This window comes from Mesoplodon bidens (genome assembly GCF_964165515.1).
Source record: "Mesoplodon bidens genome assembly, chromosome: 3".
In the NCBI taxonomy this organism is placed as follows: Eukaryota; Metazoa; Chordata; class Mammalia; order Artiodactyla; family Ziphiidae; genus Mesoplodon; species Mesoplodon bidens.
Window position 1 is genome coordinate 92400925 of NC_138178.1, and position 15423 is coordinate 92416347.

At 40.3% G+C, this 15423-nt stretch overlaps 1 protein-coding gene across 2 annotated transcripts in view; it reads left to right on the top strand.

Annotated features, from left to right (window-relative positions):
* Positions 1-930: 930 nt before the first annotated feature.
* Positions 931-15423, top strand: part of UBR1 (ubiquitin protein ligase E3 component n-recognin 1) — a 159926-nt gene continuing 145433 nt past the window's right edge. For both annotated transcript variants that reach the window (XM_081229400.1, XM_081229401.1), the window contains exon 1: positions 931-1133. In XM_081229400.1, coding sequence (XP_081085526.1) covers positions 1053-1133 — 81 coding nt within the window. In that variant the 5' untranslated portion in view covers positions 931-1052. The remainder of the gene's footprint in view (positions 1134-15423) is intronic.

Below are 15423 nucleotides of genomic sequence, written 5' to 3' on the forward strand. Positions count from 1 at the left end.
CCACCCCAATATTATACAAATACATTTACTTATTTCTTTACTTTTTTAAAGCAGTTAACGCCTCAATTCATTATTTTTATATACTATTTGAGGTAAAGACCTAACTTAATCTTTCCCCAAATAGTTAACTACTATTAACTCTTTCCAGAGCGTTAGGAGCTTTATTTTTTTTTCCTTTTGTTAAAAAATACGTTTTAAAATTACTTCTTTTGTAAACAGTTTACAATACAGAAGGTAAAGTAGCTCTAGACCACCTCTCTCCTCTCCTGTTCCTCAGAGCTAACTATTAATAGTTTGCTCTCTTCCCTTTCAAGACTGTTACTTTCGCATTTAACATGTAGGTAAGTGCCAAACCATAGTTGGTGGCAACTTGATTGCATTTTCCTCCCACTTAACTTATCTTTATTTTTTCACACAGAGCTATTTTGTTCTCCTTAAGAGCTACACGATGTTCCATAATGCAGATGTACCACGTTTATTTCGTCTTTCCTCTGCCGCTGAATGACTAGGTTTCCCATTTCTCGTTACTTCACCACCTCTCCCAAGAGCTGCTGGGGCCCAAGCTTTCTTGCGCGCATGTGCAAGTTCCCACAGGCTACGCTCCTAAAGAGAGCTTATCTTTGAGTATTTTTTCATTTTGTGAGCTCTGGGGAACCAATGCAGGTACTTAGGAAGGCAAAACACACCCAACAACAGCCTGACCAGAAAGAGACCCAGAGCAGGTTCTCACTTAGCCCCGACAGTTTTCTTCCTTTCATAATGGACGCTGAACTTGTTTTTCACCTCGTAGATGCAACAGTTCCCAGCACCGAAACCAGCTATACAACCACTCGGCCACCAAGCACTGTGACTAAGAAATGAGGGGAAGAAACAGCCGCACCGGCCGTGACGCCTCCTTCCGGAAGCGGACCGGAAACCGCTGTTCGATTCTGCGTCAAACCCGACTTCAGGGGCCGTCGTAAAACTGTCGCCCTTCGTCTCTGGGACCGGCCACAGGTTCCCACTCGCCTCTGGCGGGGGGTCTGGAACTGCGGGTGTCAGTTTTCCTTAAGATGGCGGAAGAGGAGGCTGGGGACGCAGAGAGGATGGAAGTCAGCACGGAGTTGCCTCAGACTCCACAACGACTGGCGTCTGTAAGTCCGTGTAGGCTAGTTGCTTTTGTCCCCCCCGAGTCCTTCACTACCGCGTTCAGGAGGATGTGGGGCTTCACCCCTTACGGTGGCTCCGGGGAGCGGGAGTCGTATGGATTGATCTGAAAGGAAGCCACAGAATAAAGTTAGTCATCACCCACATTCCTGCCGGCCAAGTCTCCGGTGTATAATGACTTTGTCATTTATTAGCCGTGACGAGTTCAAGCTTGTCTCTATCCTGAAATAGAAAGAACTGGTAATGTTATTAGATGGTCTGGTGTAGGGGTTTGGAGGAAGAGCCATTTTCCGACAGACGTAGTGTTAACCCCTCCTAGACGATAGGCGTCCAGGACGCAGCACCTAGTGTTGTATCGCATAGCTGGCTGGGTGGGGCATGATAGTGACAGGGAATGCTGCCTGTGTCAACTCACGTCAAGATATGGGGTGTAGGAGTTGTAGTCCTTCGTTGTAGCATCTTGAGAATCCAGTCCTAATCCTCAGTGGAGAAACCCATCATCTGTCGTTGCTTTTTACAGATGAAGAACAGACTTTCAGACGTTTCAAGTCAGAGCGATACCATTAATTAATATCGGAATCTATACTTTGCCCTTGTATTTTGAAAACCAAAAAAAAAAAAAAAAAGGGAGGGCAGAGATAGTAAATTTGAGTCAATAGTCTGACTACAGGGAGAAAGCTGACTGAGGAGGATAAGTGGTAGGGGGTAACATTAGGGAATGTTCTGGATGTCCCCAGGCACCTAGTGGGGAGGTATATAGAAAATATTCAAATATTGGTCACTGCATGATGTGAAGAGTTTTATTAATTTATCTTTATTGGTGCATATAGAAAGGTGTGGGATATACACCTCTTTCTGAAGTTTCTTTGGTTTGTAGTTTTAATAAAATCATTTTTGAAGTATTTTAACCCTGCAGACACTTGAGCATTGTTTTATGAGAGAACAGAGTGAGCTCCAGAAAAGAGTCCACCTCAGGGACTGAAGAGACTGGCTGGGAGACAGAAATCAGGTGGGGAAGGAGTTGGACTAAGGTTTGGCCATCAACTAGGGCAGTGCTTGCAACCATCCTCTACCCCAAGTAGCAGTTCAACCTCATTTCACCGTATTGAAGGGGGAAGCATGTGTTTGAGATGATAAGAAATGAGAAGATAGGGAAACTTTAGAAGCAGCTGAAACATCTGGTCTTAAGGTAAAGCTGTGCTTTTGACATCTTCTAAGGAGTGGAGAAACTGTGCTGTGGTCAGAAGTGTTATCGTAATTTTATATTGCTAAAGGTGACTCGTGTTTATTTAAAGCTTTGATATATTAATTTCTTCCAGGTGGTACCAAAAAAACCTCATCAATCTGGATCTTACTTATTTGGAATTGGAGATAATGGTACAGGAATCCAGCTAAAATTATGTTGCAAACTCTTCAATATTAGATTTCTTTGGGCAAGGTTTTGGGTTTTTCAAGATAGTAGGTAGATGACAAGAGAAGTGTAAAAGCCTCAGGTAACTCACACTCTAGAGACACAGGTAGGACAAGTGCTCAAATTTTAATACAAGATAGGGTGATGTAAATGAATGAAGACCTGTGACTGGTGAGCCTCCTGATCACTTTTTTGGCTTGGCTCTCTCTATTTTAGGACTCCAGACATCTTCCTAGTTTCCTATTCTTTTTAAAAATACCACCTTCAATTTTATCCTGACAATGGAGTAAGACACTGGCTTTTCCAGTTTACTTCTTCTTCTCGATTAAGCGAAGCAAGCTCAGAGATTCTTTAACATTTGAATGATTTGAATCTTAAATCACCATTGGGAGGCAGGGGAAAACAAAATAGTAAATACGGGACAGTACAGAGGTCTAAGAAATCTTACCAATTCCATTAGAGTCTTGTCCCTGGGTATTATATAGTTTCTGTTATCCTTAAATCAAACTTCCTTCTTAGACCCCAGATCGTTTTTTTTCTGTCATGTTGCAATCAACAGGCATGAAGTCTCTCAAATTCCTGACATCACATAGCATGCAATTAGAGTGAAGTAATAGGTACGAATTATTGGACATTTATTAGAAGAGCCATTGCTTAAGAATCATTAGGGGAGTTGATTCTGTAGGTCTAGGGTGGGGTCTGAGAATTTGCATTTTCACAAGCATGCACTGCAAATGAAGTCCTGGTCTGTGGGCCACAGAGTAAGATTTAGCCAGAGACATTTAGAAGTTCTCAGTATAGAGTTGACAGTTGAGATTGTGGGGATGGATAAGATCTTTGAGGAGGAAAGTCTGTGTTTGTGTGTGTGTTTATACATACACAGAGAGAAAGAGACAGTCACACAGAGAGGGAGGGAGGAAGAGAAGGAGAAGCGAGGAAGACAGGAATGATTGAATTTCAGGGACAGACAGTGGAGGAAGGAGCTAGAAAGGGAGCAGCCAAGCAGGTAGGAGGTGAGAGTAGTGCAGTGTCATAGGGTGTAGTTTCTAGGAGAGGGTAGTTTATTGGGCCTAGGAAGGTGAAGAGCGAGAAAAATTGGGAATTCATAGTATGTGGAGTGGTCTGACAGAACTTCTGCCTTCTGTCTTCATTAACTGGGTTTTCTTTATTAAGTCCATCTCAAAAGATGCCTCCTGGTATGGTACTAAACTCTTTTCTTTTCCCTGTCTACATCCTCTGCCCATGTGATTTCATCCAGTTCTGTGACTTTAAATATCATCTGTATTCGTTCAGTTCCCAAATTTGTATCTCTGGGTGATCTCACTTTTGAGCTCCACAGTCACAGGTCCGTCTGCCTACTTGACATATCCACTTGGATGTCTAAAAAGTGTTTCACACGGAGGAGCAATTAGGAAGCTACTACAGTAACCAAACCATAGTTGCTGGTGGCTTGTACTAAAGCGATATCACTGGAGATGAAGAGAAGTGGATGGATTGGGGAGAGATTATGGAAGTATGGTAGAAGTAGAAAGATTTGTTTATGGTGTAGGCATGAGGGAAAAGGGAAGAAACAGATGACATCTGGATCCCCAGTTTTTGACTTAAGTATTCATGATTGTGGCTGTGTCATATACTGAGAGGAAAGACCAGGTTTTGGGAGGGCAAAGAAGGGAGACATCTAGTTTTGTTATCCCTGTCACAGTAGATGACACTTCCGTAATAGCTCTTGAACACAAACAATTCTGTCTGTCTCCACTCCATCTCTCTAGTCCTAGCCACCATCTGTTGCCTAGGCAACTGCAGTGGCCTTTTAACTGGTCTCTTAGCTTCTGTTTTTGCCCTCTTCCAGTCCCTTCTCCACAGAGCAGCCAGAGAAATCTTTGTAAGACTAAATCAGATCATGTCAATCTCTTGCCTAATTCCTTCAGTGGTTTCCCATCTACTTGGAATAAAATCTAAACTCATTACATGTTCTTCAAGATCCAGCCTGATCCGGCCCCTCCATCTCCCCTCATTTTCTGTTACTTTCTCTTCATTCACTTTTAGCCACCCTAGCTTCCAAAATAAGTCCAAGCTCTGTCTTACTTCAGGGCCTGTGCCTTTGCTTGCTGTTCTTTTTTCATAGAGTGTTTTTCCTCTGTTTTTTCTTGATACTTACCTTGTCTAAAAGATGGGTTCCTTTTACCATTCTCTGTCGAAGCACCCTGTTTATTTCCTCCACTGCACTTACTACAATCTGTGATTACTGTATTGTCTTTATTTATTTAAATGTCTGTTTCTCCTACCAGAATGTAAGTTCCGTGAAGGCAAGGATCATGTCTGACTTGATCATGGTCATTTCCTGATCATGTCAAGGAAAAATTATCTACAATCTCATGTGTATAGGGGATCTTTAAGAGATAACATAGTCTTTTTAGAGTTGACTTTAAAATATTGAGATATAGAGGAATGAATGAGAAGTTATATGCTATTTTCAGTGGAGGTGATTTTCCTTAGAAATCTGTATCTATTATTTTAGGCCAGAGCACAGTTTTCTGTAGTAAGAACATACTTAGAGTGAGAAAACGAGGATGAAAACCAAAGTCTCTCTCTTTTTTTTTTTTTTGCGGTACACAGGCCTCTCACTGTTGTGGCCTCTCCCGTTGCGGAGCACAGGCTCCAGACGCACAGGCTCAGCGGCCATGGCTCACGGGCCCAGCCGCTCCGCGGCATGGGGGATCTTCCCGGACCGGGGCTCGAACCTGCATCCCCTGCATTCGCAGGCAGACTCCCAACCACTGCGCCACCAGGGAAGCCCCAAAGTCTCTCTTTTTAAAAAAAAAAATAAATTTATTTATTTATTTTTGGCTGCATTGGGTCTTCGTTGCTGCATGCAGGCTTTCTCTAGTTGCAGCGAGTGGGGGCTACTGTTGGTTGCGGTGTGTGGGCTTCTCATTGTGGTGGCTTCTGTTACTGAGGAGCACGGGCTCTAGGCACGCGGGCTGCAGTAGTTGTGGCACGTGGGATCAATAGTTGTGGCACGCGGGCTCAGTAGTTGTGGCGCATGGGCTTAGTTGCTCTGTGGCACGTGGGATCTTCCTGGACCCAGGATCGAACCCGTGTCCCCTGAATTGGCAGGTGGATTCTTAACCACTGCGCCATCAGGGAAGTCCAAAACCAAAGTCTCTTGAGTCCTGACTCAAGTGCTTTGTTGCCAGATCATAGCATAGCCTAGTGACAGTTATTTTTTCATCAGCATCTCCTCATTTCTATTGTAGGCAGCTAGGGAAAATTCTGATTTTCAGTACCAAATTCTGTAGAGTCCGATGAAGTTAAGTTCTAAAACTGCAAGTCAAGAGTGACAGCTTCGGGCTTCCCTGGTGGCGCAGTGGTTGAGAATCTGCCTGCCAATGCAGGGAACACGGGTTCAAGCCCTGGTCTGGGAAGATCCCACATGCCGTGGAGCAACTAGGCCCATGAGCCACAACTACTGAGCCTGCGTGTCTGGAGCCTGTGCTCTGCAACAAGAGAGGCCGCGATAGTGAGAGGCCCGCCCACCGTGATGAAGAGTGGCCCCCGCTTGCCGCAACTAGAGAAAGCCCTCGCACAGAAACGAAGACCCAACACAGCCAAAAATAAATAAATAAATAAATAAATTAATTAATTAATTGAAATAAAAATAAAAAAATAAAAAAGAATGACAGCTTCAGTCCTACTAGTAATTTATCTAGTAATTTATCTAGATGAGCTGGTGCTTGAGACTGACTGCTTATGTTTAATAACAGACATTGTCTTGTAGATAAAGAGGTTTTTGTCCTCAGTACTGCATAGTGTCTGTCTGGGTAGATACATATATAAATCAGTGATGCAGGATGAACCAATGCAGTATCCTGCCCGTCCTTTCTTCATGTGTGCTGGCTTTGAGGGTTACCTCAGATTTCTTTGAAGGTGTCAATCATATGTTGTGTTCTGTGAAACAATTTTCTTTAAGCTTTTAACTCAGATGGCTTAAAACAAACTGTTAAGACCTCTTTAGTACTGAGTGATTTCTGTGAACTCCTATGTGTTCTTCTAAGATATTCTGGTTAACATGCCTCCTGTTGAAGAAACAAAAGTTATTTCATGAGTTTGTTTTTTTAAAGCATTTGGTACAGTTTTTTTTTAATATTGTTACACCCTGTAGTAAGCTAAGTGCTTATGGAAATATGCTCTACTAAATAAATGCTATTGAAAGACCCCAGAAGAGTTATTGTGCTTCCATAAGTGCCTACTTGCTATCCAGGAATGACATAGGCCCTGTCCAGAATGGAGTTTGTTTTTAATCACTTGAATGTAATTCTCCTTCTTATAGTTTACTTAATGCTATTCTTCAGAACGAAGTCTGTTTGACTTGTTTGGAGGAGTGGGGCTATAACCACTTAATGTGTCTTTATGGACTACCTTTTAAAAGTCCTTTGAACTTTTGGTATTGTTGGATAAGCTAGAAATGACTTTAGCCACAGGAGGAAAAATCTGTAAATTTATCCATTTATGTTTTTATATACACATACTCTGCCTTGCAATCTAAGAAAGAATTTTAGTTGTATTGGAAATATTTATTCAATACAGTAGAAAGACAATATGAGATATGTACCCCATAGTGTAGGAAACCAGACTTCATTCATCCGGAGACTTCAAGGAGAGCTTAGAAAATTGGAGCATGAGCCCTATGGTCAGAGCAGAAAAGGAAGAGAAAGGCTTAGGAGGGATGGTAAGCTTTCGAAAACTAAATTCTGACAGCATACATGTATGTATATTATCTCAACAGGAAAGAAGAGAGAGGGGCCTTATTTGTCATACTACTCTATATTTGATTCTGGCTAACTTTATCAATGCCATGAGGACGTAGTAGACTTATGTACAAAACAACACAAGGCTTAACAGACATATTATAGGACCGATATGTTATAGGACACACACATAAAATCTCCTTAGGCTAAATTTTGCATCAAAACTAACAAGGTGAAATTTAATTGTCATGAAAGTAAAAACTATGTCTAGGACTGGGTATTTGTGTGTAGGACTAGGTCTCTTATGTGAATGATTTGAGGGTTTTATTTTTCTGCAAACTCACTAAGTCATAATGTGATGTGGCTGCCAAACAAGCAAAAAAGTGATCTTTTAAAGCAGTTTAGTGTCCTGGATAAGGAAGGTAATAAGCAGTCCCACTCCTATGTACATATTGTGCATGTTCTATGTAAGAGTGGTAAACATGGAGAGTGGGCTGGATACCATGTCATTAGGGATGGCTAAATTTCATTTCTAGGAATGAACAGATTTCTTTAGTTTCTACATTCCTGTTTAGCCCTGGAATAAAGAAACTAATGAGGGACATAATATTTAGCTTCATTTATTTGATAGGTTGTTGGGTGAAAGAGCAGAGTAATTTGTATTGGATTATTTCAGGCAGCATAGGATAAAAGTTACAGAAAGGTAGATTTTGGTTTAAGTATGAGCTGTAAGAATGGAAGTTGGCTGAGTGGATGTGTTCAGACAGGCTTAGGGAGCTGATTATCAGATATGTTTTAGACAGGGTTTCCCTATGGGATAAGTGGGTGCACTAGGGTTTTTGTTGTTTGCTTGTTTTTAAACTTCATAAATCTGTCAAATAGTATTACAAGAAAATTTAGTATAACCAAAAGATTTCCTTGTGCCTAGAGGTGCTCCAATTACTAGTCCAGTACTTGCTTTGAGCAGTTCTACCACCTCCAGATTTTGTTATGCCTTTAAAACAGGAGAATTAGAAACAGAATTACAGGCCCTCCGTAGATGTCCATCAGTTATCTAAGGAAGGGTAAATTGTGATTTGAACAAAAGGAACCTAGTGTACTTAAAGTAAGTTCTGCTTTCAGACTGATGTTACCAGTCATCCCAGTCCCTGGGTCAGAGTTGAAAACATATTTTTTAATCTCCATGGGGATGAGGAAAATGTTTGGAATGTTTGGGGATTTAAATGTTGTGAGAATTTGTTTTTACAGAACAGTCAATTGGGAAAGTCTTCCCTTAACTCCAGATGTTGAAAAAAGAGGTTTTTTCCCTGAACATGAAAATAAAAATTTCTTAATTTAATCATGTCTCAAATTGGAGAAAATACTAAAAGCAACCAACCAAAGAATCAAACCTACTCCAGTCACCAGTAATTCCTGAACATGTCACCCAGTAGAATACATCCTCTATAGTTTTTCTTAGCTAGGAAAAAAACCCAGAAATCTTAGTTGAAAAAATTTTTTTCATACTTGTGGCAGTCATCTAGGAAAAAATTTTTGTGAAACAGCATATTTGTTCTTTGTCTCCTGTAAGAATTTTGTAAACAGTTTTAGAAGGCTTAATGTTATCATTTGCTTTGTTCTCTTTAGCAAGAAGTCTATAACTTTCAACAATGACTGAGACCTTTTGTTAAGTACTTGAGATAGGCTTGTGTGGATACAAGGATTTGGAAGGAAAGTTCCTTCCCTCAAGGAGCTAAAAATCTGGTTGAAGAGGCTCGATGTACATATTTAAAGGCAACTAATGTTATCTGGCAAAGGTACAGGTGCTGAATGAGTACCTTCTTTAGTAAGTGCTGCATTGGAGTTACAGGGGAGAGAAATTTTCTTAGATGGGTCAGTGAAGTGTTCATGGAGGTGGGCTTTGAGCTAAATCGACCTTAAGGAACAACTGAGGTAGGGGGAGGTGGAAGGATAGAGAGCTAGTGGTAAGGTCAGTGGAGAGGGCATTGAAGGCATCAACACCCAGACATTCTGTCCAAATCATCCAATTATGTAAGGATAACATTTTAAAATATTAGTTCCTCAGACTGAGACATGTAATGACAGGGATATAATTTAAGAATATTTAGTGGTATTCATTTAGAGGGAAAAATTAAAAAGAAGACAAAGCTTTGTTTTTTGTTTTGTTTCACTATTAAAGTGAAATTGAGCAAGTCTTAAGGGTAAATTTAAAAGAATAATGTATTTATATTTGGTTAAGTAGCATGAACACTGAACTCTGGGAGTCAGGATACCTAAGTTCTATTCCTGACCCTGATACTATTCAGTCTTGAACAAACCAGTTTACTTTTTCCTTGTCACTCAGTTTTAAATGAAGGACTTGAACCAGAATAAATCCCTTAGGTTTTTGGTGATTCTCAAGTTTCTCATGTTCTTGAAAATATTCTTGAAAACTAGAACAGAAACTAGTTCTGTGCCTTCCATAATTAGGAAGGACAGAAAAAGGTTTTTGTTTGGTGTATAGGACTGAATATACAGGATTTTTTTTTCTTTAGTGCTGTTTGAAGAGAAGAATTTTAGGTACACCATAGAACATTAAATCTGCTAGTTATAGTTGTTGCCAGGTATGCAGAGAACACAAGTTGTTGGTTTGTGAGTATCCTAGAAAAGTTGGAGTTAGAATATTGGAAGGTTTAGTTCATTTAAAAAAAAAGATTTTAGTAAAATATTTAAAATTTTACAGTTAAAAAATTACTGCCAAAATATGGAATAACTGTAAGGATATTATTCATATTAGGTAAGCAGACATACAAATTCCATGAAAGTATGCTAAAATCCCACTACCCACTACTGTTAACATTTTGGTATATATTCCATCTAACTTTTTCCCCATGTTAATATATATAACATATAACCAAAATAAGATTTTATACACGCTGCTTTGTAACCTACTTTAATGTACTGTGTATCTTCAATGCCTTTCCATTAGATGGAAATAGACATCTTCAGTTATCAGCTCTTTTTTTCTAACTTCTTATTTTGAACTCATTTTAGACTTTTAGAAAACTTAGAAAAATAGAACAAACAGTTCTCTTATATCCCTCACTCCTGCATCCCCTAATGCTAACATCTCACGTAAATGTAGAACAATTATTAGGGACCAGAAATTAATATTGCTACTAACTAAACGACAGACCTTATTCAAATTTTACCAGTTTTCCTACCAATGTCCTTCTTCTGTTCCAGGATCCTATTGAGGATCCCATCTTACATCCCACCTGTTTGTCTCTCCCAGTATGTAACAATGTCTCACTTTCTTCATAGTCTTCTTCCAGTTTGTAACAGTGTCTTGATCTTTCCTTGTTTTTCATGACCTTGACATGACTACTCAAGAATATCGAGCAGGGCTTCCCTCGTGGCGCAGTGGTTGAGAGTCCGCCTGCCGATACAGGGGACACGAGTTCGTGCCCCGGTCCGGGAAGATCCCACATGCTGCGGAGCGGCTGGGCCCATGAGCCATGGCCGCTGAGCCTGTGCGTCCGGAGCCTGTGCTCCTCAAGGGGAGAGGCCACAACAGTGAGAGGCCCGCGTAACAAAAAAAAAAAAAAAAAAAAGAATATTGAGCAGTTATTTTGTGCCATGTTCCTTAATTTGGGTTTGATGTTTTCTTAAGTTTGGAATGAGGGCATACATTTTTGGCAAGAATAACACAAAAATGGTACCATATCCTTCTCAGTGCATCATATTAAGGGATTCTTGATATCAATATTTCTTATTACTGGTGATATTTATCTTAATCATTTGGTTAAGTTGGTATCTGCAAGGTTTCTCTACTTTATACTTACTATCTTTTTCCCTTTGTAGTTAATAAGTATCTTCAAGGGAGATACTTTGAGACTATTTGGCATCATTTTATTTTATTTTTAAAAAAATTTAAATAGATTTTTATTGGAGTATAGTTGCTTAACAATGTTGTGTATTTGGCATCATTTTAAATGGGTGTATATCCTATAGTTTTTTTAGAGCGGCTCCCCCCACCGCCCCTTGATTGCAGAGGTATTGACACTTGTCAAACAAGGTCAAACAGAATTACATTGTTTAAAGTAAAAAGTGAAAATTCTTAGACCCTCTCCGCAATTCCTTTTCTCCATGTAACCACTGTTAACAGTTTGATGTTTCTGTTTCTAGACACTTACTCCATGTTTAGGAAACATCTATACATATATCTATACATTTATATACATGTGTGTATGTTGAATTAGGAAACTCAAATTTGTAGAAATGCATAAAGTAAATATAATTTAGGTTTTCATTTTCTTTACAAAAATGAAATTTTATTATTTTAAACTTGCTTTTTTCAGTCTACAATATTTTATGGTATTCTGACTGCATAGAATGGCATAGATGTATCTTTATTGATAGACATTTAGGTGGACGTTGTTTTTTCTCAGTTACAAGTAACATAGTGCACACAGTGGAATATATATATATATATATATGTATTTTCACAGTAGGGCAGGTGTAACTAAATGATAGATTCCATCATTTCTTTAAACTATTCCCCTATTGATGGACATTCATTTTTTTCCTGATGTGAATAACTTTGTACATGAAATGTGTAGATGGCAAAAGCTTTAAAATGATTTCTAATAGATAATCTATATAGTAAAAATTGAAATAGTAAAAATGGGTATGTAGTGAAAAATAAATACAGGGGTCTTTCCACTGTTAACAATGTATTTTGAATCCTTTCAGAGGTTTTCTACTGAAATGTAAGCATGTACATATATATCTCCTCTTCATTCTCTTCCCTTCTTCCTTTATAAATGGTAGCATACAGTACTTACTGTTCTGTACCTTTTGTTTTTTGGGTTTTTTTTAGTATTAGTTGTTTTTTTGTTTGTTTTTTTATACTACAGGTTCTTATTAGTCATCAGTTTATGCACATCAGTGTATAAATGTCAATCCCAATCGCCCAATTGAGCACACCAACATCCCCACCCCACCGCGGTTTTCCCCCCTTGGTGTCCATACATTTGTTTTCTACATCTGTGTCTCAACTTCTGCCCTGCAAATTGGTTCATCTGTATCATTTTTTCTAGGTTCCACATACATGCGTTAATATACGATATTTGGTTTTCTCTTTCTGACTTACTTCACTCTGTATGACAGTCTCTAGATCTATCCACGTCTCAACAAATGACCCAATTTCGTTCCTTTTTATGGCCGAGTAATATTCCATTGTATATATGTACCACAACTTCTTTATCCATTCGTCTGTTAATGGGCATTTAGGTTGCTTCCATGACCTGGCTATTGTAAATAGTGCTGCAATGAGGCTATCTCAGAGGCTTGATGGGAGTGACTGGTGGTGGATAGAGCTGACTGTTGCTCTGGTGGGCAGAGCTCAGTAAAACTTGACTGTTGATGGGTGGGGCTGGGTTCCCTCCCTGTTGGTTGTTTGGCCTGAGGCAACCCAACCCTGGAGCCTACCTGGGCTCTTTGGTGGGGATAATGGCAGACTCTGGGAGGGCTCACACCAAGGAGTACTTCCCAGAACTTCTGCTGCCAGTGTCCTTGTCTCCACGGTGAAACAGTGCCACCCTCCGCCTCTGCAGGAGACCCACCAACAGTAGCAGGTAGGTCTGGTTCAGTCTCCCCTGGGGTCACTGCTCCTTCCCCTGGGTCCCGATGCTCACACTACTTTGTGTGTGCTCTCCAAGAGTGGAGTCTCTGTTTCCCCCAGTCCTGTCAAAGTCCTGCAATCAATTCCCACTAGGCTTCAAAGTCTGATTCTCTAGGAATTCCTCCTCCCATTGCTGGACCCCCAGGTTGGGAAGCCTGACGTGAGGCTCAGAACCTTCACTCCAGTGGGTGGACTTCTGTGGTATAAGTGTTCTCCAGTCTGTGAGTCACCCACCCAGCCGTTCTGGGATTTGAGTTTACTGTGATTGCGCCCCTCCTACCGTCTCATTGTGGCTTCTCCTTTGTCTTTGGATGTGGGGTATCTTTTTTGGTGAGTTCCAGTGTCTTCCTGTCGATGGTTGTCCAGCAGCTAGTTGTGATTCTGGTGTTCTTGCAAGAGGGAGTGAGAGCACGTCCTTCTACTCCACCATCTTGGTTCCTCCCACCGTTTTTTTCTTATTTAAAAATATAACTTGAAGAATGTTCCATAACAGTACATATAGATATCTGCCCCCGCCTTTTTATAATGGCTGCATTGAATTTATGTACCATGATTTATTCACCTCTTCTTATGGAGCATTTAGGTTGTTTCCAGTCTCTTATTTATTTACTATTATTTTTTTATTTAAATTTTATTTTTATTTATTTATTATTTTTAAAATATTTAATTAATTTATTTAATTGCGCTGGGTCTTACTTGCGGCAGGCGGGCTCCTTAGTTGCCACACGTGGGCTCCTTAGTTGCTGCACGTGGGGCTCCTTAGTTACGGCAGGTGGGCTCCTTACTTGGGCACATGTCCAGTCTCTTATTATTATAAATAATGCTGCAAATAAAATACCTGTATATATTTGTTTTTACATATTTGAGTTTATCTGAGGAACAAATTCCTAGAAGTGGGAATTTCTGAGTCAAAGGTTATATAAATTAAAAATTTTAATAACTATCAAAATTGTCCTTCTGAGAGGATAGGCTATTTTTTTATTAGTTTCTGCTTTATAACAAAGTGAATCAGTTATACATATACATCTGTTCCCATATCCCTTCCCTCTTGCGTCTCCCTCCCTCCCACCCTCCCTAACCCACCCCTCCAGGTGGTCACAAAGCACCAAGCTGATCTCCCTGTGCTCTGCGGCTGCTTCCCACTATCTATCTACCTTATGTTTGGTAGTGTATATATGTAGGATAGGCTAATTTAATTTCTACAATGATACCTAATTTTAAATAATAATAATTATTATTATTTGTTTTTTAAATTTTTGGCTCTGTTTGGTCTTCGTTGCTGAGTGCAGGCTTTCTCTAGTTGTGGCAAGCAGGGGTTACTCTTCTTTGTGGTGTGCAGTCTTCTCATTGTGGTGGCTTCTCTTGTTGCAGAGCACGGGCTCTAGGAGGGCTGGCTTCAGTAGTTGCAGCACATGGGCTCAGTAGTTGTGGCATGTGGGCTCTAGAGTGCAGGCTCAGTAGTTGTGCCTCATGGGCCTGGTTACTCTGCGGCATGTGGGATCTTCCCGGACCAGGGATCGAACCCATGTCTCCTGCAATGACAGGAGGATTCTTTTTTTTTTTTTTTTTTCGGTATGCGGGCCTCTCACTGTTGTGGCCTCTCCCGTTGCAGAGCACAGGCTCCGGATGCTCAGGCTCAGCGGCCATGGCTCACAGGCCTAGCCGCTCTGCGGCATGTGGGATCTTCCTGGACCGGGGCACGAACCCGTGTCCCCTGCGTCGGCAGGCAGACTCTCAACTACTGCGCCACCAGGGAAGCCCCAACAGGAGGATTCTTAACCACTGTGCCACCAGGGAAGTCCCTAATAATACCTAGTTTTAGCATAATGTTTTACGTAAAGTTTTATTGAGTTCAGCTTATCTATGGAGCCATATTGAGCTTCAGGAGAGCAAACTCAGAAAGCCTTATATATAATCAAATATGTGTAACCTTCCTTACTTAACCTGTGATGGAACTTTATGTAAATTTTTTAAAAAAATTTTTATTGGAGTATAGTTGATTTACAATGATGTGTTAGTTTCAGGTGTACATCAGTGTGAATCAGTTATACATATACCCACTCTTTTTTAAGATTCTTTTCCCATAGAGACCATTACAAAGTACTGAGTAGAGTTCCCTGTGCTATACAGTAGGTTCTTATTCATTATTTATTTTATAGGTAGTAGTGTGTATATGTCAATCCCAGTCTCTCATTTTATCCCGCTCCCCTGTAAATTCTTTTTTTTTAACATCTTTATTGGAGTATAATTACATTACAATGGTTTGTTAATTACTGCTTTATAACAAAGTGAATCAGCTATACATATACATATATCCCCATATCTCCTCCCTCTTGCGTCTCCCTGCCACACTCCCTATCCCACCCCTCTAGGTGGTCACAAAGCACTGAGCTGATCTCCCTGTGCTATGCGGCTGCTTCCCAGTAACTAGCTATTTTACATTTGGTAGTATA